Source organism: Ailuropoda melanoleuca, chromosome 7 (genome assembly GCF_002007445.2).
Source record: "Ailuropoda melanoleuca isolate Jingjing chromosome 7, ASM200744v2, whole genome shotgun sequence".
Classification (NCBI taxonomy): domain Eukaryota; kingdom Metazoa; phylum Chordata; class Mammalia; order Carnivora; family Ursidae; genus Ailuropoda; species Ailuropoda melanoleuca.
Genome location: NC_048224.1, coordinates 28,050,038 through 28,076,062, shown reverse-complemented (window position 1 = coordinate 28,076,062; position 26,025 = coordinate 28,050,038). Strand labels below are relative to the sequence as shown.

General features: G+C 42.3%; 2 protein-coding genes across 4 annotated transcripts in view; one reads left to right on the top strand and one right to left on the bottom strand.

Annotated features, from left to right (window-relative positions):
* The first annotated feature begins 1,328 nt into the window (after positions 1–1,328).
* Positions 1,329–25,717, top strand: XPA (XPA, DNA damage recognition and repair factor). The gene is made up of 6 exons (XM_034664167.1): positions 1,329–1,609; positions 3,808–3,918; positions 8,823–8,928; positions 11,893–12,058; positions 13,760–13,877; positions 22,297–25,717. The coding sequence occupies exons 1-6, from the start codon at positions 1,438–1,440 to the stop codon at positions 22,443–22,445; spliced, it is 822 nt and encodes a 273-aa protein (XP_034520058.1). The 5' UTR covers positions 1,329–1,437; the 3' UTR covers positions 22,446–25,717.
* Positions 25,493–26,025, bottom strand: part of NCBP1 (nuclear cap binding protein subunit 1) — a 38,328-nt gene continuing 37,795 nt past the window's right edge. For all 3 annotated transcript variants that reach the window (XM_002914933.4, XM_011219343.3, XM_034664160.1), the window contains one exon: positions 25,493–26,025. In XM_002914933.4, the coding sequence (XP_002914979.2) occupies positions 25,912–26,025 (114 nt within the window). In that variant the 3' untranslated portion in view covers positions 25,493–25,911.

Below are 26,025 nucleotides of genomic sequence, written 5' to 3'. Positions count from 1 at the left end.
TTTTTTTATTCGGGAGACTATGCTCCTTTCACATATACGATTTGCAAATATTTTCTACCATTCTGTGAGTTATCTTTTTCACTTTCTTGATGGTGTTCTTTGATGTACAAAAGTTTTAAATTTTGATGAAGTCCAGTTTATCTAATTTTTTCTTTTGTTGCTTGTGCTTTTGGTGTTTAATGGAATTTGAGATTTTGTTACCTGGACAAGGTCAATGGATAGGAAGAGAAAGGGACTGAGGGGAAAGGGAACAGGGATTGCTTGAGGTCTTCATCTCCAGTTCAACCAGAAGATCTGAGAATTTATCTGCTTTATATAATGTTCTCCAGCTCATTCATATATATATAAATATATATTATATATGTATATATTGTATATGTACAATATGTATACTGTAATATATATAAATATATATTATATATGTATATATGATTGATAGAACCACTAGGTTGTGCTGCTCAAATTTTCACCGTGGAAAACGAGTGTGAAACCTTGGTGCACCAGATTTTCTGAAAACTAGTTCTAAATGGTATATGTAGTAATTAAAATATAATGTGTTTCCTGGTTTCAATTCGATTTTATTTGTAATAAAAAAGCATATATTTTTGGAAAAGCGAGCAACGTTCCTTGCAAAATGCTCCATTTACCACACTTTTGGGAAGTCAGGGTTTGGCCCAAACCCAAACCCACTACCTGGTGGCATCTCATTCACACTGAAGGAATATTCCGTGGAAAAGATAGCCAAGTTCATGCACACCAGCTTTGGTACCAGGTGCTGTATTTGCCTAATGTCACACAGCAGGTGAGAGTTTGAACCCAGGAGTTCCCATTTCAAATCTAAGGCTCTGTCCCCCAGGCCATGCTTTTAAAGTCAAGTCAGATGAATCATCCATTGATCTTTTCTGACTGGCACTGCTAGTGCTACTAGCTAATATTTTTGGAAGCTTTCTATACGCCAGGCATTGTGCTGAAAACCTTTACAGATAATCTTTCCAACACCCCAGGAAGTGGTTCCGTAATTATCCTCGTTTTACTACTGAAGAAACCGATTTGAGGTTATATAACTTGTTCCAGCAAACAATGGTAAATATCAGAGCTAGAATTTAACTCAGATCTGACTCCAAAGCCCATATTCTGAACCACCAAGCAATACTATTGTTTTAGAGATGACCAAGTCCTGAAAATGGACCTCAACCGCGCCCCTTCTAGATTACAAGCTAGCTGGTATTCCTGGCCCCAGCGCGTGCGCAAACTCCACCCTCCGCCCTTCCCTTCCGCCCCGGCTCCGCAAATTGCGCAGGCGCTCTCCTTCTCTGAGGCCGCATAGTGGAGTCGACGCGGAGGCGGTGCAGGCTTCGCGACGGGGTGGAGGGCAGGCTTCGGCGTGTCAATGCGCGTGCGCGGGGCTAAAGTCTCGGCCCTTTGGGGAGCTTGGAAATGGCGGCAGTCGGGGACGCTTCGCGGGAGCCGGCTGCCTCGGAACCGCCGGCGGAGCTGCCTGCCTCGGTGCGGGCGAGCATCGAGCGGAAGCGACAGCGGGCGCTGATGTTGCGCCAGGCCCGGCTGGCGGCCCGGCCCTACCCGGCGACGGCGGCTGCGGCTACCGGAGGTTTGGGCCCTGGCGACGCCTGCCCCTTCCTTCTGGCTGGTCGGGTGCCAGCGCGTCTGCGCGCCTGTCCTCCCGCAGTCCCGGGAGTCCGCTCCCCCGGCCGTTTCAAAGCGGGCTAAGACCACCAGCGGTTCCGCGCTGAAGCCAGGGCTTTCCTCACTGCACTGGGGTGGCCCAGATCTCCTCTTAGGCTTGGGGGATGCAGCCGCCCTCTCCGTCGGGAGGCGCCTTAGCTTTTCCCTTTCTGTTCCAGCTGCGCGTCTGCCGGTCCCAGGGGTAGACCTTGTATAAAAGTCTTAGACTTGTGACCCATTTCAGCAGTCATCCTGCACCGCTCCCGAATTCAGCCATTCAACAGAGGCACAGTGCTCTCTACGTGCTGGGCACCGAGAGAGGCAAACCGAGGCTGCTGCCTTCGTGGGGCTTTCAAGAGTAGCACCTGTTGTGTTTCACACCCTTCAAGTTAGCTAACTTGATTCTCACTGTTAACTTGGAAAATAATTAGGGCAGCGTTTGGTCCTGGTGTTTTACTGAGGTGGTAATTGAGGACCAGAAAAGGAAAGGAATCTACTCAGGTTCATACCAGCAAGTACGCGAGCTAATCAGGACTATAATTGAGCTCATCTGATACTGGATTCACGGCCTTTCATTTTCACCAACTGCTTCTTCTGTGCCAGGCATTGTCTCACTTTTAGGAAGAAAGGCTGTTAATTTTTGTCTGAATTTTATCTTTCCCCTTTCTTGGGTCAGCCCTTGACTGCGTGTCTTTCATGGATGTACATTTCTGTCCCCTAATTTTCCACTGTAGTCAAGTAATAATCTTCCTTAGGGTACTTAAAATAGTTTGGTTGACCTGCAGGTCTTCAGGACTGCCTCTATAACATGAGGTACAGGTGTTCCTAAAGCTATACCCCTTACTGTGTGAGTAGTTGAGCACAGTTTGGAGCTGTGTCCTCTACTACCCCTTTTCCTCAGCCAGAAGAAGAATGACAAGAAACTGGGGCTGGCAGCGTGTCTTGATATACTGACCCTGAATCTGCAAATTCTAGCCACTTTTAATGGTTCTGGTTTCATCCTTTCTGTTTTCTACTTTTCTTATTCCTTCATCAACTTGAGATGTTCTAGAGTCAGGACAAAAGTTGTTCATTTGTGTTAATTTATAATCATGATTTCATAAGGCTTTGTAGATCTGTACTAAATGGTTGTGGAGCAAGGGTGCAAAAAAGAACATACACTGATATGAAACTTCTGATTGTAGAAAGCAAGGTAGAATGAATATTCTGTAAGAGTTCTCGGGCACTGGACTGTGCTGTGACATGGGATACCCCCCGCTTTCCTTCAGGAGCTTGGACCAGCTGGACTAGTCAAGACCTTAACTTGAGCAGGATACTGAACGGTGCTCAGTCATGCCAAGACAAAGCCCCGTTTCGCTTTGCTGCTCCACCTTGCTGTTTCCCCAGGTCCTTAGCACCACATTCTAAGCAAGCTCTTCTTAATCTTTTCCATGGCCTATGTCCTAGCTCAGCCAGAAAGTGAAAATTGTACAGTATGCTGAAATAAAAGTACTGAAGATAAAAATTTTGGCACCAAATCTAATATCGAGTCTTCCAATCTGTACGAGGTCTGTTTCTCCATTTATATTTAGGTCTGATTTCTCTTAGTGGTGGTTGCATTGTAGAGGTTTTACACCTCTTTTCGTAGATGTTATGTCTTAATTCTAATTGTAGATTCTCGTGGATATTCTATGTATGTAATCACATCATCTGTGGATAAAGACTGTTTTAATCCTTTCCAACCTTGATGCCTGTTTTATTTTCTTGCCATCTTGCACTAGTTGGGCCCTTCAGTATAATGTTAAGTGGAAGTGTTAATAGTGGACATCCTTGGGGCGCCTGGGTGGCTCAGTTGTTAAGCGTCTGCCTTCGGCTCAGGGCCTGATCCCAGGGTCCTGGGATTGAGCCCCGCTTTGGGCTTCCTGCTCTGCTGGGAGGCCTGCTTCTTCCTCTCCCACTTCCCCTGCTTGTGTTCCTCTCTCGCTGGCTGTCTCTCTCTGTCCAATAAATAAATCTTAAAAAAAAAAATAGTGAACATCCTTATCTCATTTGATATATTTTAAACTTAAAGTACCTGTTTATGCACAAAGGAACATAGGGGCTTATCTAGTTAAATCATTGACCACTTTTACTTACTTTTTATAGGCATGGCTAATGTAAAAGCAGCCCCAAAGATCATTGACACAGGAGGAGGCTTCATTCTGGAAGAGGAAGAAGAAGAACAGCATACAATTGGAAAAGTTGTCCATCAGCCAGGTAAAGTGTATTTTCAGAAAATAGGTATCTAGATTGGTCATTTTGAGAAATATGCATAATTCTGTAAATCAGTTATAAACAATGCCATACTTGTCAGTGAGCAGGTGAGCTTTGTAAGAGGGATACAGTTTGGCAGTTTTGGTAGTAGATTAAAAAGTAAACAGATTTGGCAATAATTGTGGTTTGTGTACTTAGGGTTGTTGCTCTCTGCTATTTTGTAATAGGCAGGGACAGCCAATATATTGACTGATAGTATACTCCATTGTCTTGATAGGCTGAAATGAGGGGCTAGAACCCAAGAGATAACATTTAGGACCTTCTTTTATTTTTTTGGAGGAAAAATGGGACATATTTATCTGTAGCTTTATCCTTGGGGAAGCTTAGAAAACCAATTTTAGTTTTAGCTGTGGCAACAGAAATGTTATACGTTCATTAAGGTAGGTAAGAGTCCTATTCTCTTCCACTGTTTTCAGAAGCTGAGACTTGGATTAAAATATTCAGTTTGGGTGCCATATTTAAGGGGGATATTGACAAGTGTATAGTGTCCAAAACAGAGTGGTCAAATGGTTGTCTTCATATTGATGTGAGGAACAGTTGTCAAAACTGGTTAGGTTTAACTTAGAGGACACTTCTAACTGCCTGCAAGTGTAAGAAGTCTTCTCTGTGGAAGAGAGGTTATACTTACTATGATTTGCTTTGGAGGGAAGAACTTGGAACAGTGGGTGACAATTACAGTACAGTGAGGGAGATTCCAGCCCAGTACCATGCATACATATATTTAGCACTTTGCACTTAAAGACTGTTGGCCCATATTTTGTGTGAGTCTCATGGTGATTCTGAAATGGAAAAACTTCCTAACCATGTGAATTGCTGCTTCTAAAGAGCAAAGTGTTGGACGGGTTCAGAGATTGAAAGATCTGACTGGGATATATTAGAGAAGCCCTGTATGAGGAGGGAAGGCATGGAATTAAAGACCTTTAAAGTCCCTATGATTTTATGGATATGAAGACTCATTGCAGCTTTTGTCTGCAGATTTTGGCCTCAACTGTGGGCTGTAAAGCCTATACTTCCTTTTTTTTTTTTTTTTTTTTTTTTTTTTTTTTTTTTTAAGATTTTATTTATTTGATCATGAGAGAGAGGGGCAGAGGGAGAAGCAGAAGCAGGCTCCCCATAGGGAGCCTGATTCAGGACTTGATCCCAGGACCCTGGAATTACGACCTGAGCCAAAGGCAGACGCTCAACCAGCTGAGCCACCCAGGCACCCTATAAAGCCTGTACTTTGATTTAACAGGTCACACATTTTTTTTTTTTTAAAGATTGATTTATTTGTCAGAGTGAGCGCCCTAGCTTGGGGGAGCAGCGGGCAGAGGGAGAAGCAGGTTCCCCACTGAGCAGGGAGCCCGATGCAGGGCTTGATCCCAGGACCCTGGGATCATGACCTCAGCTGAAGGCAGACGCTTAACCAACTGAGCCACTCAGGCATCCTATCACACAACAAATATTTATTGATAACCTATTGTAGTGCCTTCCTGCTTAATGAAGGTATACATGTGGCATTGGCTGTTACTCATGCATTGATGGTATGGCTGCTGCATGTGAATAGGACTTTGGTTGTGAATTTGTGGAAGTTAGAAAAGGTGCGTGTTGGTTTGCAGACTGGCCTGGCACACAGAGGGCAAGAGACTGAAGGAGTCGGGCCACTCCAGACTGGTAGGGGGCAGCTTTAATTAGCAAGGGAACGTAGGAGGCTGCAAGATGAGTAGACCTCTGCACCCACCTGCCACATCTCAACAGTTTATATAGAGGCTTAACTGGGTTCAGTCACAGATGGCCTCAACGACACCTTACTCTCTCAAGGGTTCGTCCATGGAACAGCTCCCACTGTGGGATTGCTGGGCAGAATGAGCATTTCAAGAACAGGGTAGGGGGTGAGAAGTTTCTAATTGCCCAGGTCCTCCTCATAGATCAGCTGGCCATCATGTCCTCTCGATTACCTCCTTCATCAGTGTCCCCTTTGGGAGACAGATTAGAAAAGGCCCTCATTCTCTGGGCTGACTTAGCTTGGGAGAGGGAGAGAGAGACTCAAGCAGACTCACCCCTGAGTGCGAAGCTCACTGTGGGGCTCAGTCTAACGACCCATGAGATCATGCCGTGAGCAGAAATCGAGTCAGACACCTAACCAGCTGAGCCACCCAGGTGCCCCTCTATCATGTTTTGTTAGTTTTTAAAGAGCTTCAGCATAGCTGAGAAAAATCAAAATTATTTGGGCCATTAAGTTATATGGGTCATTTGCCTATAAAGCAAAGCCTATCAAATGCTTTTATAATCTAGAATAGAGGTTCCTCAGAATCACTAGGAAGGTGATAAGGGAAAGGGGGGTGAAGGTGATTAAAAGATAGGACTTGTAGTTATAAAATAAGTCATGAGGATGTAATATACAGCATGGCAGCTAGTTAATATCACTGTGCTGCTTATTTGAAACCTGCTAGGAGAGTAGATCTTAAAAGATCTCATAAGATTTTGTAAACTATGGTGACAGATGTGAACTAGACTTATTGTGATAATTTCACAATATATTGAGTCATCATGTTAGACATCTGAAACTAATACAGTGTCAGTTATACCTCAGAAAGATCGTGTGCACGTATGAGTACTTGTGTGTGTGCATACATATATGTACACACACGTGCATGTATTCTTAGCTCTGTCCACAGAAAGGGCCTTGAAGCGAAGAGAACCCAGTGGCGGTGAGCATACCTGGTGTCCAGATCTTGGACTCTGATACTGTTCCCCCACCGAAAGGAACCAGGGCCCTTCAGAGAAATAGCTGATTCTAGGGTTGGGGCAGCATGGCCACCAGGTGAGTTTGGAACATTCTGTAATGCCAGAAATACGTAGTGTTCAAATGTGATAGAAGTGTGTTACACAACTTGAAAGGGCTCCTACTGGCCAAATCTGAGACAATTTGAGCACCAAAGTCATTAAGGACACTACTGAGTGATAGTGCCATTGGAAAAAATAGGACTCTGTGAGTCCGTATCAATAATAAATAGGTACATGAGTGAATGAACGGCGGGGAGGGAAGGCTCTTGCTTACACTAGACTGACACTTTCCACGTGGTAAATATAAAGGGAGTGAAGGGGTAGAAAAATCATCATCATGTACATTTAAAATTTCCCATCATAAAGACTTTCTAAAATTAGGAAAATGTCTGCACATTTTATGGCTTTTGATTAATAATACTATTCAGTAGCCTCCTAATTAGTGTGTCAGACCTGTTTTTCTCCATTCTAACACATTCTAATCAATTTTTTGAAGATCTTTGACTATATTTTTAACTTTTTCTTTTGTCTATAGCTATGCGCCGCTAATATTTTATAAGTAAGAGTGATATTTTTGTTAGAGTTTGGAGATTAGTGGAATTAAGGGGTAGTAGGATATTAACTGACCGTGCTGTGTTGGAAGTAGGTGAGGGAAGGCAGTGATAGGAATGTGTCGAGCCAACTGGACAAATGACTCCCTTCTTCTTTCCACTGGGAGTTGTGGCAGTTCTCAGAGCTGGGGCTTGGCAGTAGCAATCATCCTGAAGATGTACTAGTAAAACTTTCAGACTTGCTGAGAGAACCAGTTCTATATGAAAGATCCGTAGCCAGGTATTTGAAGTAAAAAAAAATTGAGCTTTACTCTAGAGTAGTTTTTGTGCTAGGAATTGAGGATATATAGCTAAATATAATCTCTACCCTCGAGTTTACAATCTCATTGTTGAGGTATTTCCTCTGTTGGTGGTGGTGGTGGGGGGATAGAATGGAGGGGGAGAGAGTTTCGTATTTGAAAGTGAATTCTGTGTTTTTTCTAGTGTTGACTTGCTCTTGACTGCTCTTTCCATGGTATGTGTTAGTGTCCGTCTTCCCTATCTGTAAGCGCTCTCCCCTCTCTTCTACTCTGGGACTCACCTCCTTTGTACTCTTAGCAGTGTGGTGGTAGGCCGAATACCGGTCCTGAAAGATGTCCACGTTCCAATCACTGTGGAACCCTTGATATATTGCCGTACATAGCAAAAGGGACTTTGCAGATATGATTAAAGTTAAAGACCGTGAGATGTGTGGGAGATTGTTCTGTACTATCCAGGTGGGCCCAGTGTAATCTCAGGTACTTTAAAAGGCAGGAGAGTAAGTCACAGGGAGATGTGATTCTGGAAGAAGCCAGAGTGACGTGAGAAGCGTCTACTGCCGGCTTGGAAGATGGATAAAGGGAGTCATGGAGTCAAGGAAGGTAGGCAGCCTCTGGAAGCTGAAAATGGCAGGTAACAGATTGTCCCCTAAAACTTCCGGAAAGGAATGCAGCCTTCCTGCACCTTGACTGTAGCCCACTGAGACCCGTGTCAGACTTAGAAACTGCAGATCTGTAAGATGTGAATTTGTGTTAAACAGAAGATTTGTGGTGATTTCTTACAGCAGCAGTACAGAACTAGTACAAGCACCATACACGTGGTTTTGGGTTCAAACGTACTTGATGATTTGATAGTTTTTTCCTTAAAAAAAAATTTTTTTTTTTTTAAGATTTTATTTATTTGACAGAGATAGAGACAGCTAGCGAGAGAGGGAACACAAGCAGGGGGAGTGGGAGAGGAAGAAGCAGGCTCATAGCAGAGGAGCCTGATGTGGGGCTCGAACCCATAACGCCGGGATCACGCCCTGAGCCGAAGGCAGACGCTTAACCGCTGTGCCACCCAGGCGCCCCAAAAATTTTTTTTAAAGATAATATGATAATCATGGTTTTGTCTTTTATGTAAATGTATTTGTGTCCATTATAAAGTACATGCTGATAAATGTAAGATAGGGGAATATATATTGTTCTAAGTCACAAAAAAGGAAACTTAAAGAATTAACCTTCCTTTCTTTAGGACCTGTTATGGAATTTGATTATGCAGTATGTGAAGAATGTGGTAAAGAATTTATGGATTCTTACCTTATGAGCCACTTTGATCTGGCAACTTGTGATAACTGCAGGTACTTATTTCAGATGACGTTCTCAATTGCTAAAGTTTAGTGTTTGCATGTAGGTTTAGGGCAAAACAATAAGTAGATCCATGTGGATTTAATATTTTCTTAGTAGTTATGATTTTTGTTTTAGCTGTTTCCTAAAATTCTGTGGTTCCATTTTGCCAAAGAAATACAGGAAGCCTGTGCTTATCACAGTGATGATAAGCCCCATAAACAGGAAGGACGGCCCCGGTCAGCCGTAGGTCTGTCCTCCTTTCTGTGGGCCTGGTGGGTCTTTACCATTTCTCTGTAGCAGGTTCCTAGCTCCCCCAACCCTTGAGGAACACCTTGGTCAGAGGATGGGGGCCTTCAGTGAGAGGAGGGGAGTGAAGGGCAGAGAAGAGATGAGGAAAAGTCACATTCTTTTCTCATCCTTCTTCTTCTTCTCCTAGCCTCTGTCCTCTTTCTGTCACCCCAGGATGATGCTGCTCACACCACATGGTTCCGTCCCTACTGTTTACCCCAGCATGACCTGGGTTGGTGTCTTTCATGCCTTAAGACCCCATCTGTGATTCTTACTTAGCCCTCTTCTCTGTTCCCTGGTCCTCCTCCTTGGACCTGCTACCCTGGGTCTACTGTGCACCTCCCTGGGGGACCCGCCCTCTCTGAGTCGCTGCTGTGGCCATCGGGACACATCCCCACGGACTGGTTGCTGGGTAGAATTCTGAGAAGAGGGGATGGGAGATGTTGCTGGCCTCACAATCAGATCTGTGACTGGAAATGTTTGGCTCCTTTTGGAATTACAAATTATAAACTCTGTTCCCATTGACACACAGTGGTTAAGATCCACAGTATTATCACTTCTTAAAGTACGGGTGGATAGCTTTTGGGAACTAAATTATCACATAATCTTATTTCCATCTGAAGCAACTGATGTATCAGTTTAAAGAAAGTTGTGTAGTAGTCTGGAAAAAAAAATTTTTTTTTTAAAGATTTTTATTTATTTATTTGATAGAGACAGCCAGCGAGAGAGGGAACACAAGCAGGGGGAGTGGGAGAGGAAGAAGCAGGCTCCCAGTGGAGGAGCCTGATGTGGGGCTCGATCCCAGAACACTGGGATCACGCCCTGAGCCGAAGGCAGACACTTAACGACTGAGCCACCCAGGTGCCCGTGGGGGAGAAAAATACTTTTAAATTTTAATTAGGAGCATAGCCCTCCATTCTGTTTCAATATCTTTGAGGATTTTAATTTTAGGAGAGTATCATTTACCTGTCCCCTCTTTTAGCTTAAACTTCTAAGTTATTTAGCTTTCATACAGTTATTCCCAGTTTTAAGTCTCGCCTCCCCTCCTTGACCTGTACCTCATTTCCGTAAAGGCCAACTTCATTGGCTGTTTCTCTGCTTATCCTACATTTATTTCCAAATCCATTTGGCTCCGTGTTCATTCCATATCCTCGCTTCACCCCCTCATCCCCTCTCCCACCACCACCTCAGCCACCATCAGCCCTTACCTGGAGCATGGCACTGGTGGTCTTCTGACTGGCCTGTGCCCCCCACTCTGCATCATTGGCTTCTTGTATGGAGACATTTTAGTCAGAACTCTTCAATGGCTTTTAATCCATGTAGACTAGAACTGTCTCCACACACAGCTCCTGCCCGCTTCAGACTTGGTCTCCTACCCCTCCTCACCATTGTCCCTCCCTTCAGCCTTCCAGTCCCGCCGGCTCACTTGCCACAAGTCCCGTTGCAAATCGTGCTCCTGCCCGTGAGCCTTTGCACTTGCTGTTCTCTCTACTTAGGATGTTCTTCTCCAGCTGTTCAGAATGTTCTTGGACTTTTTAAGGGCCCTGCTCAAATGTCCCTCTCATCAGTGGCCTTCTTTGATTACCCAGTCTATCAAAATTTCTGTTCCTTTACCGGGCTTTGTGTTTCTTTATAGCACTTTGATCTGTCATTATGTTTGCTTATCGAGTGTCTTCTCCTAACCAGAATGGGAGCTTCAGGAAAACAAGGCTTTGTTTTCTTCTTTGCTGTTTTTCTAGTACCTTGAGTAATACCTGGCATGTAGATGGGGAACAAATAAATGAGAAGAACTGTGTAACTGACTGTGCCTCCATTTTTACCTTGGCTTTGAACAAGCTCAAGTGTGTTGGGGCAGTTGGACCTTGTATACTTATATTCCTTATATCCCACCCACCCTGACTTTATGCTTTGATTTATATTTTCTTACCCATTGAGTCTTCTCATTTATATTTGCTGTACTCTTAGTCATTTCAAATCCATTGTGGCATGGGGCGCCTGGGTGGCTCAGTCATTAAGCGTCTGCCTTCGGCTCAGGGCGTGATCCCAGAGTCCTGGGATCGAGCCCCACATCAGGCTCCTCCACTGGGAGCCTGCTTCTTCCTCTCCCACTCCCCCTGCCTGTGTTCCTTCTCTTGCTGGCTGTCTCTCTCCATCAAATAAATAAAATTTTTTAAAAAAACAAAACAAAAAACAAACAAAAAAAATCCACTGTGGCAAAGAGGAACTTTAAATAAATAGAAAAGAAATTCTTATTAAATGACCTGGATCTGCTAATATAATATAGCTTCTCCAAATAAGTAGAAGGTAAAGTATCTTTCTGTTTAGAATTTTTATGCTGCTAATTTGACCATGAGAGTTGAAGGAAAAAATATTTTTTTAAAGATTTTTTTATTAATTTGAGAGCAAGTGAGTACGCAGAGCAAGTGAGAGAGAACGGGGGGGGGGCGGGCAGAGGGAGCTGGAGAAGCAGACTCCCTGCTGAGCAGGGAGCCGGATGTGGGGCTGGATCCCAGGACCCCAGGATCATGACCTGAGCTGAAGGCAGACGCTTAACTGACTGAGCCATCCAGGCGCCCCAGAAAAAACTATTTTAAAATAATGTTTTGGCATGCATGCCCCTTTGGACTATTTGAAAATATAGTTTATTTAAAATAACTAACATAGTACTGGACTTAATTTGTTTTCAGAGATGCTGATGATAAACACAGGCTCATAACTAAAACAGAAGCCAAACAAGAATACCTTCTGAAAGACTGTGATTTAGAAAAAAGAGAACCAGCTCTTAAATTTATTGTGAAGAAGAATCCGCATCATTCACAGTGGGGTGATATGAAACTCTACTTAAAATTACAGGTCTCTGATATGTTATACTCAGTCACTTTTAGCCCTCGGTCGGGTGAAGTTTTAATGGTAAAGTAGTTATAATTAGTTTAGTTTTGCTTGCAGAGTTAAAAAGATCCTTTTCCTTCTGTTGTTTTGCATACGAGTCATAGTCCTATGTAATGACATTTAATAACATCCAGTTTTACTTTTTGGTGTGGCACTTTGGGGCAAATATATTAATATTAGGTAATGTTATTGGTACAATTTGGGAACTAAGTTGGGAGTAAGAGTTGGGCCCCATTTCCCTACGCACCCACCTTCTAGTGAAAATCCTAAAAAGTTTTAGGAATTTCACAAATTCCTAGAATCTAACTCCACTTGGGAAATGCTCATCTGGAACCGTGTCAAGGGTCCATGTAACTCTGCTGTGTCTCAGAGTGATCTTCTCAACTCCTTGTCTTGTAGTGGTGTGCGGAGATAGTTACCCCCTTAGTGGGAGTGCCTCGAGTTGGAGCCTCCTGTATCTGTCTCAGGAGAGTACACATGTTGTTTTTGTGCCATTATATAAAAAAATATTGAGAGGTATTGCTTTCGAGCAGGTTGATTGAAAATACTAGAAAATCCTAGTAGCTTCAAGTAAAATTAAGAAACTATATTGTAAAGCCAATCACTTATTGAATTTTATTAAACCTAAGACACCATTAATTAGAAGATACACCATTATCTTATGTATTCTTAAAAATGAAAAAACGCCAACCCAGTGCTTTATCACTTGGAGCTTTTATTTTATACTTACTGAAATAGAGCCATTAGATTTATTATGTTTTTTTTCTTTGCTATATATTGTGTTTGTGCATATATACACAGGAAATGCAACTATGACAGATTTACTAAGGTGTTCTTAAAGCTCTCTGCATCAGGGTTCAGGTTTTCCGAACCCCTTTGTGACTCAGCCGTCACAGCCCTGGTGAGCAGGGGCTGCTGCTGCCGCGTTTCAGGGGTGTTGAAGTGTGAAAATGTGATGTTTTAGAATTTAGGAAATGCCAGGATATCACTTGATCATGTCAGGGAGAAATTTGAGTTTGGCTACCTCGATTGATATTTTGGTTCCCTTAACATATTGTGAGAGAGATCCTGAGCATAATTCTTAGTGTGTGTGTTAGTCTCCTAAATGTAAATAAATATTATACAGAGTAAACATAATGCAGAGTTTTTAAACTAGAATAAAGACTTAAGGTCATTCAGGTACCAGAGTTGTTAAAAAATAAAAATAAAGTGATATTCTAAAGATCAGAAGTTAGTAATGGACCAAGGAGGGGAAGAGCAGTAGTGATTCTCTGTGGTGAGAGGTTTTTGGAGATGACCTCCTATTCAGACGGGCTGTGGCTTATTGGTCTGCAGATCTTTTGGTGAGTGTGACAAAACTCATCAGACCCACTGACTAGAGGTACTACTGTGGATTCATGTGAAAACAATGTAGCAGAGAAACACAGAGGACAACTCTTGTACTTCTAGTCTAATTCAGCATACATTTACTTCTGTAGGCTAAGAGGTGTTACTAGAGTTGTCTCTTCGCATTATTTTAAATCTCTTAAAGATTTCAAATACTTATAAAATTGCCCTTGAGTGAGATCATGTTTTGGTGTCCATGGATTTAATCATTATGAATTTATAATAAGTACTTAACAACTCTGAATCATGGCTTATTTAAATCTGGATTCTGTGTTGTAGATTGTGAAGAGGTCTCTTGAAGTGTGGGGTAGTCAGGAAGCTTTAGAAGAAGCAAAGGAAGCTCGACAGGAAAACCGAGAGAAAATGAAACAGAAGAAGTTTGATAAGAAAGTAAAAGGTAAGTGGAGGGGCACCTGGCTGGCTCGGTCGGTGGAACATGAGACTCTTGAACTCGGGGTTGTGAGCCCGAGCCCCACATTGGATGTAGAGATGACTTAAAAATAAAATCTTAAAATAAAAAAAAAGTAAGAGTGGCTACATTGATCTCATGAAGGACTGTATTTTATTGACTTGCAAAAAGCCTTTCACTAAGTTCTTCCTGTTTAAAGATCTGTTGCCAGTAGATTGGAATGTTTTTCCATAGATTGAAGCAAGAAAAGACAAAGTTCATCCTCTTTAGTTTGGTGTTTGAGGCTCTCGGCGCAAACCTCAGAGTACTGCGGGTTCTAAAAAGCATGTCAGTCCTCCTCTTAAAGTGAATTGTGTGTTTAGATAGGAACAGAAGTCGATCAGGGATATATCCTCGGTCAAGAATTTGGCATCAGCTCACTCTTAAATATGACTAAAAGGGTTATAAAAAAGGATATCCACCAGCAACGTCTCTAATTGCTTAAATTGAAAAAATCGTGCCTAAGTATTAGTCCTTTAATTTAGTAGCTAGAAGGAGCCTTCTCATGTCAGCAAGTCTAATCGTTTTTCTTTTATACGAATAAAAGGTAGAGTGACTTGTTAGTCGGTAATTATTAGCGAGGTGGGACTGGAAGCAGGCTTTCATAACCGAAAGTCTGCATCGGTACGTTCATTCATCTGTCCATACATCTGTCTGTCCACTCCTTTGTCTGTCTGTGTCTGTATGTGTTTGTGCACCCACCCATCCGTGTATGCATGTGTGTGTCTGTCTGTCCAGTCATCCGTCTGTCCAGCAGTGCATCCAGTAGCGTCAGCAGGCGCTGTGCTAGCATCCGTGCTGCAGTCAGAGCTGGTCAGAAGAGAAAGGAAACCTAAATCCTGTTGGAGTGTCCTGGGTACTGTGCTGGTGGGGAGCTGGGGTGCGGTCGGAGCAGTAGGGAATCCCTAGGAGAGGCTTGCACAGCAGGCAGAAACGTCCTTCCCACAGCAACTGTGGAGTCCCGGTGTGGTGTCAGGTGTGTCTGGAGAGCACGTACTTCACGTATTTGCAGGGTTTATATACATCCATTTAAAATGAGTGTTTTAGCCGCAATAAATAAATTTGCTTATGTGTTTAGGATTTAGAAGAGGTTTTGGAAGGTAGCTCAGATGTGTTAAATAATACGGCAATAACGAAAATTGAGTGTAAGCCTGCCTTGTTCTTGTGAGGATCTTTTTCCCCCCCTTCTCACTATAAGATTAATTCGTGTGCAGTGCAGAAAAGTTGGGAAACTGCAAAGAACTCGTAGTTGTCTCCTGCCCAGAGACAGTCAGTAGTGACGTTTTAATGTCTGCTTTTATAGTTCTTTCCTATACACAGGCTCTTTAAAAATATTTCTTGTAAAAATGGAAGCACTGTTGGACACTTATGAAGTTTATCAAAACCTCATGATAAACATCTTTACATATGTCTTTATATAAATTATGGTGACTTAAGAGGTCAGCTCCTGGGTCGGGAGTAAGCACACTTGTGTGGCTTGGGTAGATTTCCTGTAGCAAACAGTGCCATGTGGAATGGATTTCACTGAAGAATCTTCCCCACGTGAGCCACTGCTGTACCAAGTCACTGAAAACACCAGCAAGACCAACTGAAAGACTTCTTTCAATTTGGTCCTTTCCTTTAATCTTCTGTTTGCTTATGTTCCACCTCATGTTTTACTCCAGCCCTTCCTTCTTCCAGCATCAAGGAGGGCCTTGAGGGGGAAAGTAACAGAAGCTTCTTACTGGGTGTGAGAGCGGAGGGCAGAGTTACAGTCTCCTTACAGACCAGCCTGGGGTTTTTGGTAACTCCAGCTACCTGAGTCGCCTCCACTCTTCCCTCTCTGCTGCCCCTTGAAGCCACTTTCCTGGTGGTATTTTGGTGCAGACTATAGTATGTGGATGAAGGAATTAGAAATAGAAACTTAAGCCTGCGAAGTGATGAAATACTTTTAAAAGGGGATGCTAACTGTAATTTTTATTTAGATACTATCTCTGTAGTTTGGTCAAGATGTCATCTAAATGTGGGTAAGTTCCTATAATTTGACTAACAGTAAGATTATAGCATCTGTTTTATACTTTTTTCTATAAAAATTAAGATAATCCTATAGATCAAATATTAGTATGCATAGAACAGTTCTTTTAAGATTTATATAATTTTTATAGGTATTATTTTAAAGAAATATAAACTCAAATATAATTGGCTATTTTTCTCACTGCATTAAATTGCTGCTGTTAATCACCAGATAAACTATGGATTTCCCCCTTCCTTAAAGAGTTCGAATTTGCCCTGAATTTTTTCGTGGACCCTTAAGACTGGTTTCTTTAATTCAATTCCATTCTTGTCGTGATGAAGCATGTCTTTTTGAGGAAATCTTCCTGAGTGGTTTATTTTCCAAGTCCCTCCAAATCTAAGAGTGTTTTTCAGTTTCCTTTGCATATGAAAACCCGAGCGCACTCTGTCCTGAAAGCATTACTCCATGGTCTTCTGGTGTTTCCAGTGCAGAGGTCAGTGCGGTGCCCTCTTTAATTATGGCTTCTTCTCGTTGGTTTACTTTAGAGGTCCGTGAACATGTTCTAGTTCTCCTGACTAAGCCACAAAGGGCTGAGAGCGGAGTAGACACTGTAGAGCTAGGAACAAGGAGCTTACCGTGCAGTTTGCTCAGGACAGAGAGGAATAAAAGCAAGTCTAAAAGTTTTTTAGTTGAAAAGAAATTGGAACCTGGTTCCTCTTGGTCTTCTGATTTTGATCCACAAAGAAGCTGACACAAAGCTGCTTTATGGAAAGGTGAGAGATTACATTTCCTGTTTTGAGAATGTGATCTGCTTAGCAGTTTGAGAATCGGTTTGACTACAAAAGAAATTTAAGTATAAATAGTATAAGGTATTTAAAAATATAGGCGAAGTAAAAGACAAGAGCTGTCAGCACATTCAAATTGTTCTAGATCTCAGCTCCAAGAAGGCAAAAGTAGGAACGATGGCATCACTGCTGCTCTGTGCAACCGGATTTCAGAAAATGCACTGTGTGCTCCTGCACGAGACTCATTTGGGGCAAATACACAGAACGTTTCGGGCTTGCAAGCCTCTCCACAAAGAAGGTGGAGATGAGGCTTTTCTTTAGAGTTATCCTCCTTTTCTCTTGCTTAGTACTGGCAGAGGTAAGCCTTCTAAAAAAAATGGAGAATTATTCTTCATTGTTAGTTACTGTGCACGTCGCCCCAGAAGAGGTGGGTGAGGGAAGCCGGCTCTGGGGCTCCTGCTCAGTGTGCGGACAGCTTACGTTCTGGGGCTCTGGTTCCATTTATGACCCTTCTTGGGCTTCTCTCAGCAGAGTTGGAAGGACGCAGTTCCATGTTCCTCTGCCTCAGTGTGTGGAGGACGAGGTCAGATCAAAGCTTCATGTTACTTTGGTATTTTCTTGTGACTTAGGGAGCACCCTGTGTCACAACCTCTTGCCCTTCCATCAAGGAGTTAGAAATACTTGGTCTCCCTCAGCTAGTTCTCCTAGAAGTTTTCCTCCTAAACAACATTGAATACAAGCTGACTCTTTTTATGAAAGTAGGATACTAAGGCAAATGAAATAGAAGTTTCAGAGTGGCATAAACTACATTTTTCATTGTGACAAGGATTTAAGGGAAAACTTCTTTGGGTAAAAAGAATATCTATCTGAAGATATCCATAGCAAGACTGGTTATCGTGAACATTTTTATAAATTTCCAGAGAGGTAGTCCAGTTTTCTGTGCTGGAAAATTCTAGGCTCGCAGGACTAGGAGGTTGTAACACGATAACCTGCTGTTTGTTCTCCAGCTGAGCTAAGCTTTCAGTGCTGCCTGGCATGGCCCTACTCCTTAGCTCCCCCCACCCCAGGGCTGGCGAGGATCTCTCACCCTTCTAGGCTCTGCCCTTTCTGCCTCCCTCTTCTCGCTCAGCAGTAGGTGTGGAGACCTCTGCTTTCCAAAGTTTTAAGTTGCTTAAATGAAGTAATATAAAAAACTTATTAATCTTTATTTAAAAAGTTTTTTATTTTATCAGATGTTGACATTTTGCCACATTTGTTTACACACAGACACACACACTTTGTTGACCCATTTGAGTTGCCTGAGGACATTGTGATTCTTAATATTTCAGCATGCTATCTCCCGTAAACAGTGACATTCTGTGTAACTGAAAAACAGTGTCACACTCAGTAAAGTTAATATGCCGTTGTCTAGTATGTCCTAGACATTCAGTCATTCTGTTGCCCTTCACAGCTTTTTTTTTTTTTTTTTAAAGATTTAATTTATTTATTCGACAGAGATAGAGACAGCCAGCGAGAGAGGGAACACAAGCAGGGGGAGTGGGAGAGGAAGAAGCAGGCTCATGGCGGAGGAGCCTGAGGTGGGGCTCAATCCCATAACGCCGGGATCACGCCCTGAGTCGAAGGCAGACGATTAACCGCTGTGCCACCCAGGCGCCCCCCTTCACAGCTTTTTAGTTGTTGGATCCAAGGGCCAGTCAAAGGTGATGCGTATCTGTACTCTATTAGTCCTCAGCCATTTTCTTTTAGGACTTTTGATGTTTTTGGAGACTGACACCTGTTTTGCAGAATGTCCCTCATTTAGGGACAGCGGCTTATTTTCGCACTATTAGACTGTGAGCATTTTTGGTAGGAGTCCTTCCCTAGTGACGTGTCTGTGTGCGTCACGTTGGGAGACACGTGCAGTCAGCCGAGAGGGGCCTCCTTGTGTAGCGTGGGTGGGGCGTGTCTGCTGGATCTGCCCCTTGTCTGGTGCCCTTTCTGCTTTGTGATTAGAGGAGACCTGTGGGAAGGACCCTTCGGTCTTGTGTGAGCATCTCCTTTAGGTCTCACTCCGGGGCTGTAGCGCGCGGCATGATTCTTGCCCCAGTCTGCTCTTACTCGGCTGGATATAAATGGTGATTTTCTGTTTTTGTTATTCTTTCTATAGTTCTTATTCAGTTTCCTTTAGTATCAGTTGGATTCGTGGATTCTTACTCTCAAATCAGTGTTATAGTCCATTCCCGTTATTTTGAGGCTCAAATGGTTTCGAATTTGGCCCCTTGAGCTAACTCCTGAATTTCTAAGTTTTTATTTGGAGAGAAGTTCAGAAAGTTCCATAAGATTGCAGAGATTAGTATGAAGGACACAGAGTTGTATCCTTTCCCCAGAGTGACCTGTTAGCGCGATGCCATCTGTGCCATTTGTACTCCGCACACGACACTGGCCCGCCCCGTCGGAGAGGGGGTTGCTTGCACCTGCCCCCAGCCCTGCAGCACCTGCTTCCCGGGAACTGTGGTCTCCTCGAGCAGGACCAGAGCAGTGAGATTTTATCTCCTCTGTCTTCACAGTCCAGCTCTGTTCGTCCTGTGTGCTTTTTCATTATAGCCCAGGATTCAGTCTAGGATCAGGCATTGACTTGAGGTACCAAGTCTTTTTAAGTTTCTTTATTCTGGAATATTTCTACAGGTTCTCTCTCTTTTGATATCGACATCTTTGAAGAAGTCCCTTCCCCATCTTGACTTTTTCGAAATGCTTTTCATTTGGGGCTTTTCTGAGGTTTCCCAATGGTTAGGTGCATGTTACGCATTTCAGGCTGAGATCGCACATACATGACCTATTTCTTAGGGCAGCGTATCTGGAGACAGATGTCCGTCTGCCTTTAATGATGGTGTTAATACTTATTTTTTTATTTCATAAGCAAAAAAAAAAAGAATTATAGCCAAACAAATATCCTGGTTCTCCTAACCCCTCTCCCCAAGATTTAGCATCCATTCATGGATGGTTCTTGCCTGAACCAGTCTTTAGTACGCTCTTTGCAAGTTTTTTTTTCCCCCAGTGCGCTCTCCACGTTTAGCCAGTTAGAAATCTGCATTCTGCTGCATCCTTTCTGCCATTTATTATTGGTATGGACTCATCCATTCCTGTCCCTTCTGTATGGCTTTTGTTCATTTCTGTCCTTATTTTGGTGTTCAGATTGAGATTTGGGCCAAAAGGAATTTTAAGTGAGTTCTTCCATCCTTTCGCCATGTCTTCATTGTTGAGGACTTCTGCTTTCTCACACAAAACATGTATATATCTGGATTTTTATGTCTGCCCCATATATGTTAAAAATTAACACCTTGCGTTCACACTCATATACCCAGTTCTATTCCAGAATTTTAAGATTCATTCTCGTTTTTTTTCCTTGTTTGTAACTCCCTTCTCTGACAGTGAGAAACCTGATTCACGTTGTCCTTAATGTAGTTGTTTGACGCCCTGTATGTAATCTCCCATCACTGTTGCTAGCAGCCTCCACTGTAGGGAGAGCGCCTGCCTTTTCTTGGGCTCCCTCTGCCCTACCGCAGATGCCTGCTTCACTGCTCCACTTAATGGCTTTAGGACTAGATTGTTCAGGAAGGGAAAGAAGGCCAAAAAATGATAAACATACCAGTATTTTAGTACTTCCTTTTTTTTTAGCGTGAGTTTTTCCAGGAGTGTCTAGTAAATACTAAAGATACGTCATTATTCTTGATAGACTAGCTGAAGGATGGGAAGAAAAAGCCATAAAGTCAGTAAAAACCTTATGTTCAATTATGACCAATTTGGATAGTAAACTAGATTTTGTTGTCAATATTCTAAGCAAATAGTTTTCTTCTCTTCCTGAGTTCACATAATGTTCAAGTTAGAGGTTAGCTTAGTAGTGATGCAGTCATATTTTGAGAGCGTTTTCTCAGTGGAGTAGTAAAGGAGAGGTGGCTAGGATACCTTATATCAGAACAAATTTGGAAGGGAGGTATTGGAACTCAAACAGGAGACCTCTTCTTGTCATTGACTTGAAAGCATGAGGCATCTGTGCTAGACAGCACATGATTTCACTTTTTAAGGTAAAATAAAGGATAGGGCATTCCAGGTTTGTCTAGAAAAATTGCCACCTTCACAATGTGACAGAATATAGGAATAAAGATTATTGTTTGGATGAACACGATTTTCCCCCTAGTTTGGAAACTGTCTAGAGGTGTATATGTTGAAGCCTGAAAACAGTGGTCTGAGATCCAGTGCTTCTCACACTGGAGGTGGGAAAAGGCTGCGTAGCTTCGGTGGTTCTTGACAGGAACCTGAGCTGGACCACGCCTTTGACATCAGCTAGCACTTTGACCTTAGGCACAACGGATGTTAACTTCTTTGGGCCTGGTTTTCTCATCTGTTAAAACTGGGATGATAGTTGTACTTCTCTCAAAGGGTTATAAAGATTAAACGTGTTTATAGATAAAGTGCTTAGAACAGTGCCTGATACGTGGTGCTACATCTGCTTATACTTGATACTATAGACTGAAATATGAAGATCCGAGTATTTCGATACTCATCTAAAGAGGATTAAAGAAGATGTGTGTTTGTGATCACTTGGTATAGTGATTTTTATGGTTGAGATTATGTAACATACTCTTCCCTAGGTGGTGCTGCTGTCAGGGAGCTGGGCTTGATGGGTCATTGCTCAGAATAACAAAATGTAAATGATTAGTGTTGCTTTTTATTCATTAAACTGGAAACTGAGACGTTATTAGCTTGTTAATTTCCAGTTAACACTAAGCATTTGGTTTCTCCAGGCAATGCAGTGTGAACTTTGAAAATGTGACCGGCTTTTAGTTGCTTTTCAAAGCATCCAACCATTTTTTTAATGATGTTTTAACATGATACAGTGGGAAAAGTTCTAAACTCTGGGATAAATGACGTGAGGTCACATGCTATTTTTGTTCCATTTCCCTACCTGCAAAAATAAAAACTGTGATTCTTTCCAGCTCTTAATTGCCTTTGGTTCTTATATTTAGGTTGTCCTTTGCAATAATTGGCAATCCCTCTCCTAAAATATTGCTCTCATTTTATAACATAAGGAACTAAATGGTCTTCAGGTCAGGTACACAAGCAGTTTCTCTGAGATGAAACCCCAGCACAGTAGCAGACTTCTTGGCTTTCTAGTTATCTCTCAAGCAGAGCTTGGCCTGCCTCTTACAGAAGCGGCCCCTGACGTACGGAACTTTGAAATGCTCCTTGTCCTGAGTTATCCTGGTTGACTCCCCTTTCCTGCTGTGGCATCATTTTTCTTACCTGCTTGAACCAATCCCATTTTTTTCAATCCTTTTACTCATCATCTGAATTTTCTTGTTTTACTGTACCTCTAACCCACTTACCCCGTTTCTCTCTCTCCCATTTCATGTGGCTCCAACGAGTAATTTCACAGACCAAGCTGCCCAAGGTTATAGAATCAATTTTGATTTGTTATTAATGTAAACCATATTTGGTTTATACACACACACACACACACACACACACACACACACACACTCACAAGCTTGATGGATTTTGAGATTCAGCTGAACAGCATCACCGGAAAACTGGCTTTTATTTATTTTCTTAGAATTACGGCGAGCAGTAAGAAGCAGCGTGTGGAAAAGGGAAACTGTTGCTCATCAGCATGAGTATGGACCAGAAGAAAACCTAGAGGATGACATGTATCGGAAGACTTGTACTGTGTGTGGCCATGAGCTGACGTACGAGAAGATGTGACTAGTTAAGTGTAAAGTGTTCACAGATGAATGGGACACTCGCATAAATAATGCTTCAGGAAGAAATATGTATGTTATGGCTTAAGAGCGAGTTTCGGAGTCCAGCAGGCCTGGTTGTGGGCAAAATCCTTCGGTCTGTGATTGCTTTTCTCTACAACAGGGTGGGAGCTGAGGGATGGAATAGGTTCAAAAGTTAGGTTAGAGCTAAAACCGAGAAATAAACCAAAATAAACCCTAGACTGTAATAGGAGGAAGAGCTTTTAGTAAGGGCTGAAGCATCGCAGCTGAAGCGGATTCTTCTCCCAGGAAACAGGACAGTGGTAGATTCTGCGCCCTGGAGGCTAGCCAGGTCTTCTAGACCCTGTCGCCACGTGGGGGAGTGGGGAGGAGCTGTTGGACAAGGCCTCACTGACAGTAGGAATCGAGTCGTGGCAGTCTGATCATGTTTTCTGTATGCTTACGGTTTACTACCATAGGCCCTAATGTCTGTCTAGATAGCCCTTTTCAAATCTGGATTAAAATGGAAAAACAGCCATATTGTCTTATTGATCAAAAAAGGTACTAAATTTATCCTAACTTGTTAACATTTTACAGAACACTTACTGTGGACCAGGCAGGTGTAATGTGAAATGGCTTACAGGTATTCTCACTTAATCCTGGGAGGGAAGATAACTTCTCTTTTTATTTAGCACTTCTAAAGGCAGTGATAACCTACAACCCGACGTCACCCTAGACATCTGGATCAAGTTTAGCTAGTCGGTTTTGCCCATCTTGTCAAAAGGATCACAAGGTAGTTAGAGCTAGTAAGAGGATTTGTGCTTGATTACAGGGTCTGTGCATGTTTTTTTTTTCCCCCCAAAACCGTTCAAGTTAAGATAAACTGGGTAGTTTCAAGTTGTTCTTTGACATGGCTTTTTTAGTCCTGTTTCCACAAACAGAAGAAATAGAAAGTTTATATGTTTTCATCTTCCTTTCTAGATCAGCTCTCCTGGAGATTATGCTTGACAAAAGGCAAGTCCAACTCAGATAGACTCGAGACTATAATTACTAATTGTTCTCTAAGAATCCAACATAGAAACGTTTACTGTATCAGTCAGGTGTTGATTTTTTTTTTAAATGTGCCATGCTAATTATTTATTCAGTAAAAATTGATTCAGAATGGGGAGCAAGACCTTCGTGGGAGCACAAGAAAGCTTCCAGCTTGATGTCAACAGGGTAACGAGGAGTCTAGGCAGCTGACAACAGTATTAACTGCATGGGAGATAAAGAGCCGTTGAGCCACATGGACCGAGGTTCAGATTCTACTCAGAACTTGGGTAGGTTACTCCATGGGCCTCTTTGTATCTGCTGGATGGGCATAATCCTCTCCCAGGGTGGTTGTGAGGATTAAATATGGTGAATCTGGGGCATGTGGCACAGACCAGCCGCTTGTTCATGAGCACGTGTTCTCATGAGGACAGTATAGTTCTAGATTTGTCTAGTTTCACGTATGCTTCTATTCCCTTTTTCATCACTTGAAGATGATACCAGTATCCAGAGAACACGGACAGCCCAATGTATTCTACCCAGGTTGGCAAGTTCTTTCACTTCTCATTTTCAGGTATAATTACAGGTTAGTAGATTATACAACAAACTACTCAATACTTTCCAGGAAGAGCAAGCAAACTTATTTTTCATATGAACCACTGCCTGAATTATTCCTGGAAGGGAGATTTAGAATCAAGGAAAACAAAGCATATGTTTGTTCACTTTGACAAAGGAAATGTTAAATGGCATTGATAGAATATTTAACAGAACATTGATTTCTTTGCAAGATACTTTAGTGACATGCCGTTCTTTTGTCTGTATGAGCTGCTTGAGTGGGGAAAGCAGCTGCTGAATGTTTTTGTTCTTGTTTCTTCAAAATGCAGCTTCCAGTATTTTCCATAAACTTAGCTGCGTAACTGCACAGAGCAGCGTCCCATCAGTGAATTCTTGTGAGAAGCAATATTACACATGAAGAGAGGATCCAAGAGCAAAATTCCTCTAGACTTCGGATCAGGCAGGTGTAACTAGCCGAACTGCAGTGCACTGGGAGAGGAGGGGCGACAGGGCAGTGGAGGGTCGAAGTTACCAGAGCCTTAAGTGGTTATCATTTTGGCTTCTTGAGGCCAAGAGCCATGTCTGACTGATTACTGTTTGTGGGAAGGAGGAACAGCATAACCAGAAGAATAGACAAGAACCTGGGTTTTAGTCCTTCTCCTGCTAGTAACTTGCCATGCACTCTTAATTCTGTGAATTATTTCTTGTTTTAAATGGTACAGTATTTAAAAATCCTAGAAATTCCTATCTCTTGAATGGACTATATTCTATAGCCAGTAAATGCGGTGTAAACCAGAGACTGGATAACAATATGAAAAATGCTAATGCATCCTAAATGTACGAGGTCGTAAGTTAATGCTACCCGTGTTGTACAAACGCAGAGGAATACTACTTACCAGTTGTGGGGTTGTTGATAAATTTTTCCTAAGGTTTAGTGAAGTCTTAAAGTGCTAGCAATTTGCAATGTCAGAGAATCCCTTATACTTCTTTTACGTGCATGCTTATCTCAGTTAAGCTTTAATACTGTACAGGAAACAGGCTCAAGAATTAGTAATTAATTACTCGGACCAAGTTCTGCAGAAACAAAATCCAAACCTATATATAATCCAAGGAAAGTTTTAGCCAATCTGGCTACTTCTGTTTCCACTTCAGCACGCACTTCACTAGTGGATCTTGGACAAAACTGTCTCCAAAACTAGAGGAGCTGACCAGATGGCTCTAAGGTCACAGTTCCCACTGCTGCCTGCACGCTGGGCATCACCGGCGGAGCCTTCAGAACAGCTGCTGGCTCCGTTTCACCTCAGAATAACTAAAGAATTTGGGTAGTGCTACTCTGAACATTCGTAAGTAGTGTCTTAAAATACTAATACTACTTTGGAGAGAGAATTCCCAGTGAGGAAGTATACCTTCAATAAGAAACCACCGATTTTCAAGTAGACTGAGATGATAAATCATGAAATACCAAAGTTTAAAAAACATTTTAGTTTTATTTCGTCCATATTAGGTTATCCATGAGCTGTGAAAAGCTATGCTACTTGATAGTAAACCCACCAATTCTATATACTACTTTGTAAGCTGGACCTCTAGTGTTCACATACCTCAAATCACTTATCTTTTGTGCCTTAAGGAGAAAAAAATACCAGAAAAGTTGTATCTGTCATATATATATAATACATCCTATGGTCATCGTCACATTGTCAGTCGGGAATTTTTGCTTTGTAGGGGCAATTAAAGGTCATCGACGCTCTATTCACCATCCTCCTCCCCCCCCTCCCCCTTTAATAAGTGAAAGATGCTACAAGAAAGCAAGCATTCAAACATCAAAAAAAATAAGACAAATTATTTTCAGATATTTTAAAAAAGTCTTGACGGGAATAAAAGGACCCTTAGGCCTGTAGGGCACAGAACTGCTGGAACACAGCCAGGATATGAGGGTCTAACTCAGCAGTGAAGAGCAGGTTCTCCAGGGTCACCATGTACTGCTGGATTATCTGGTGATG